Source organism: Cyprinus carpio, chromosome A23, assembly GCF_018340385.1.
Source record: "Cyprinus carpio isolate SPL01 chromosome A23, ASM1834038v1, whole genome shotgun sequence".
Classification (NCBI taxonomy): Eukaryota; Metazoa; Chordata; class Actinopteri; order Cypriniformes; family Cyprinidae; genus Cyprinus; species Cyprinus carpio.
Window position 1 is genome coordinate 19,560,566 of NC_056594.1, and position 5,000 is coordinate 19,565,565.

The 5,000-nt window shown below is 29.5% G+C and overlaps 1 protein-coding gene across 1 annotated transcript in view; it reads right to left on the minus strand.

The window, feature by feature from the left end:
- LOC109081892 (antiviral innate immune response receptor RIG-I) overlaps window positions 1-5,000 on the minus strand; it is a 13,542-nt gene that overhangs the window by 659 nt on the left and 7,883 nt on the right. Inside the window, 6 exon segments of the mRNA XM_042713940.1 lie at window positions 966-1,127; window positions 3,368-3,514; window positions 3,605-3,753; window positions 3,846-4,016; window positions 4,694-4,790; window positions 4,881-5,000. The exon segment at window positions 4,881-5,000 is cut by the window's right edge and continues 26 nt beyond it. Of these exon segments, the coding sequence (XP_042569874.1) occupies window positions 966-1,127; window positions 3,368-3,514; window positions 3,605-3,753; window positions 3,846-4,016; window positions 4,694-4,790; window positions 4,881-5,000 (846 nt within the window).

Here is a 5,000-nt window from a genome sequence, read left to right on the forward strand (position 1 = left end):
CCAAATTTGAATTAATACACAGAATCAAGTATTTGTGCTGTACCAGTGCTGGGTAGTAACTGATTACATGTAATCAGATTCCAAAAATAAATTAGATTATAAATGCTCATAATCAGATTAGTTATTTATTGCACGATTATATTATTAAAATGGTGGTAGTTAGTTTTCAATTTTTTGTTATTCTCCCTAATTCTTCTTTTTTCTCTTTTAAATGTTCTTTTTTTTTTTTTGTCAGCCAAACCCCTTAAAATAAAATATTTACTAGTAATATCTCAGAGGAAGTTCATATTTCAAATAATTTAACAACACATTTGCATGTTTTAAGGTTCTCTGATGTTGGTCAATGGTCACATTGACATGCAAGTAAACTAAATATAAACTAAAAATAAAATATTTATATTTTTAGTGTTCAAGTTATTTAATTAATTATTAGTTTTTTATCAAGTCGATCAAACCCACTGCGGTTCTTACATTAAGCCCAGTTTGGGAAACCCTGGTGTAATGTAATGTTTAATGCATTTTATGTTGCTGTTATAAAAAAATATATATTTTCTTTTTGCTTTTTTAAAATATCACTACAGTATGATTAATGGTAAGTAAAAAACAATTATCGTTAACTAAAACAATAAAAAAAAATTACAAATAAAATGAACATTAAAATAAAAATAAAAATTTAAAAATATATATATATATATTTCAGGTTGTTGCTAAGGCAACATTTCTTCTTTTTTGGTTTATTTTTAGTTGAAGTAAAACAACTGATCAATATTATAGATATATAAAAACTATAAAAATGACAAAAACAAAAAATACCAACATTTGAAGCAAAATTAAAATGAAAACAAAATTCAAAAATAAAATATAATTCAAAATATAAACAAAAACGAATAGTATATCATACATGACAGTTAAATAAGAGTGCTCAGAATCATACTCTTGCTGGATAATAAAATGCTCAGAGTCACCTGGATGGTGAGGTAAGAGGCGATGAGACCCCAGTCATGCTTGCACTCGGCACAGAGCATCTTCTCTTTCTTACAGAAGCCAGAGAAGGCTCTTGGGTTCTTATGGGGAGCGGTTGTACAGCGCTTGAACATGGAGCGATCCAGAACGATGTGATGAGCGCCCTGCGGAACAGAGAGAATGAGAAAGATGATAGAAAGAGAAACGAACAGAGCGATGGTTCAAAATGAACACTTTCCTAGAAAAATCTAGAGAACCAATAGAGTTTCACAAACACGTTCATATGTTCACGGTTCTATGGAAGCTTGTTTCCGCAACGGGATAAAAAAATAAAAAGGATAAATGTGTAATTTTATCTCACAATTCTGACCTTTTTTTTCATAAAGGAATTTTGCATTTTTTGAGCTTATAATTTGCAGTTGTGAGATATAAATGCTTAATTCTGAGAAAAAGTCAGAAAAGAGAGCGATAAACTGACATCAGTAAAAAAAAAAAAAAAGTAGAATTTTAAGATAAAAAAGAAATTTCAATGACTTTTTTTTATTAAAAAAAAAGAATTCTTCCCAATTTTTAACTCTAATTATAAACTAGATCGTAAAATATATAGACAAACTTTAATGCTTTCTTGAAAAATCCTAGTCAGAAGAGGTTAAAAAAGCTTGGCATTAAAAGGTTCAAGTATTTTTAAGTTTGAGGTAGTTTAAAAGGCCTGGAGTTTAAAGGTTTTTAGGTATTTTTGAGTTTTAAGTATTGTAAAAAGCTTGAAATTTGAAGGTTTTAAGTATTTTTATGTTTTAAGTAGTTTGAAGCTTGCAGGTTAAGTTTTTTTTTAATTTGGAAAAGTGGGAAAAGGTTGACAGTTAAGTATTTTTACATTTTAAGTAGTTTGAAAAGCTAGAAGTTTGAAGGTTTTAAGAATTTTTAAGTTTGAAGTAGTTCGAAAAGCTTAAAGTTAGAAAGTTAAGTACTTTCAAGTTTGAAGTAGTTTAAAAGCTTGAAGGATTTCAGTGTTTTTAAGTTTGAAGTGGTTTTAAAAGCTTTAAGTTTGAAGTTTTTAAGTATTTTTATGTTTTAAGTAGTTTGAAGCTTGCAGGTTAAGTATTTTTTAATTTGGAATAGTGGGAAAAGCTTGACAGTTAAGTATTTTTACATTTTAAGTAGTTTGAAAAGCTAGAAGTTTAAAGGTTTTAAGAATTTTTAAGTTTGAAGTAGTTCAAAAAGCTTAAAGTTAGAAAGTTAAGTACTTTCAAATTTGAAGTAGTTTAAAAGCTTGAAGGATTTCAGTGTTTTTAAGTTTGAAGTAATTTTAAAAGCTTGAAGTTTGAAGGTTTTAAGTATTTTTATGTTTTAAGTAGTTTGAAGCTTGCAGGTTAAGTATTTTTTTAATTTGGAATAGTGGGAAAAGCTTGACAGTTAAGTATTTTTACATTTTAAGTAGTTTGAAAAGCTAGAAGTTTGAATATTTTTAATATTTTTAAGTTCGAAGTCGTCTGAAAAGATTGAAGTTTGAAGGTTTTTAAGTATTTTTAAGTTTGAAATATTTTTAAAAGATTTAAGTTTGAAGGTTTAAAGAATTTTTAAGTTTTGAAGTTATTTTAAAAGATTGAAGCTTCACAGTTAAGTATTTTTATGTTTGAAGTACAGTAGTTTAAAAGCTTTACGTTTGTAGGTTTTAAGTATTTTTAAGTTCGAAATAGTTTAAAAAGCTTGAAGTTCGTAAGTTTTTAATATTTTAAAGTTTGAAGTCATTTAAAAAGCTTGACATTTGATGGTTTTATGTATCTATTAAGTTTGAAGTAGTTTGAAGAGCTTAAAGTTGAAAGAATTTAAGTATTTTTTAATTGGAATTAGATTGAAATGCTTAAAGTTTGAATGTTTTAAGTATTTTTAAGTTTTAAGTAGTTTGAAAAGCTAGAAGTTTGAATATTTTTAATATTTTTAAGTTTGAAATTGTCTCAAAGGATTGAAGGTTTTAAGTATTTTTAAGTTTGAAGTTATTTTAAAAGATTGAAGCTTGACAGTTAAATACTTTTATGTTTGAAGTAGTTTAAAAGCTTGACGTTTGTAGGTTTTAAGTATTTTTAAGTTCGAATTAGTTTAAAAAGCTTGAAGTTCGTAAGTTTTTAATATTTTAAAGTTTGAAGTCATTTAAAAAGCTTGACATTTGATGGTTTTATGTATCTATTAAGTTTGAAGTAGTTTGAAAGGCTTAAAGTTGGAAGAATTTAAGTATTTTTAAACTGGAATTAGATTGAAATACTTAAAGTTTGAATGTTTTAAGTATTTTTAAGTTTTAAGTAATTTGAAAAGCTTTAAGTTTGAAGGTTAAGTATTTTTAAGTTTGAAGTAGTTTAAAAGCTTGAAGTTTTTAAGGGGTTTGAGCATTTAATTATGAAGGTGATACCTGCACGACTCTGATGTCGTCACTCATGCATGCAAACTTCTTGCACTTGCTGCAGAGGAGCTCGTAACTGCCCTGGGTTTTGGGTTTTTCGGGACTGGAGCTGATGTGATCCCTCCGGGCTTTATCTTCCCTCTGCAACATGTCCACCTGAACACACACACACATGTTCGTACTGTCTAGCGACGCCATGCAGCAGAGATGCACTAATGTTTAAAACATGCGGTGGAAGTGCAGAACCTTGTTACTGAGGTCGGCGGGGCGGCTCTGCAGCTGCACGATGGCTTCCTCCACCATCTTCTCCTTAAACATGTTTATTTTCTCCTTCGCAATGCGCTCCTTATTACTGGAGATCAGGAAACAACGGCTGCCCTCCGCTCGACCACGACCTGCATACACACACACACACACAACACTTATGCATCAGAGGGAGTGTCTGTGTGTTTATGTGTGTGTGAGAGCATGTGCATATGTTTGTTACCTCGAACTTGCACCATCTTTACCACGTTCCCCACATATTCATACATCAGAACCAAGTTGCACTGTGGGATATCGATGCCTTCATCAGCGACCGATGTGGCGATGAGCATCTTGCTCTGATCGGAGCTCTTAAAAGACTCCAGAATCCCCTTCTGATTGTTCGGAGTCATTCCTGCAGCACAACAACACAAACGCACATCACATCTGACTGAAGACCATTAAAAAATGCATTATTTAAAAAAAAAAAAAAGTTAATTGAAATAAAATTTCTCATTTTCATTTTCATTGTCCTAAAACAACAAAAACCAAAATAAAAAAAATAATAACTACATAGATAAAAACACAATTACTAAAACTTAAAAAAAAAAAAATTAATTCAAAATATTAACAACAACTGAAAGAATTAAAAAAAAAAATCTAATTGCAATTATTCTGACAAAAATTTTGATTTCCTTTTTTTTTCTTTTTTTTTTTAAATAAAAGCTCAGGGTGACCAGAAAAAAAAGTGATTATATATAAATATTAATATAAAATAATAATAATAATAATAATTGTACTGTAAAATAAAAATATCATTATGATTACTAAATTTTTATATTTAAAATAAAATAATAAATATGACAAAATAATGCACGAACAACAACAACAAAAATGATTATTATTAGTATGATTCATTTTATTATTATATTATAGCACAACTGTAAAATTACAATACAATTTTGTCATTTTCAAACATTAAACCCTTGAGCTTTAATTTGAAGGATGAAAATTTTAGTTTTATTATGTAAATTTGTCTGCAAAACTAATTTCAAGTCAGTCTGTTTTGCATAAGAATGTTTGGATTCCCACCTGATCCAGTAAAGTTGGATTTCCGTCCTTTTCCTATCAGAACTCCAGGCTTCAGGAACTTCAGGGAATCAGTCTCATCAATCCATTTCTTCATGGCCTTATTTATATAGGTGTAGAAACACACATGTGAATCATGAATCACATTTGAAGAAGCATGCAGATGTCACATCACTGAGGTTAGACTCACGTCGGCGAGGGCACGTGTCTTAACAAACATGACGGTGCGCGTCTGATCATTATTGTGGTATTCTTCCTCCAGGATGAATTTCAGCTCATCTAGTTTTGGGTTCTGCTCCCCCTCAGTGGC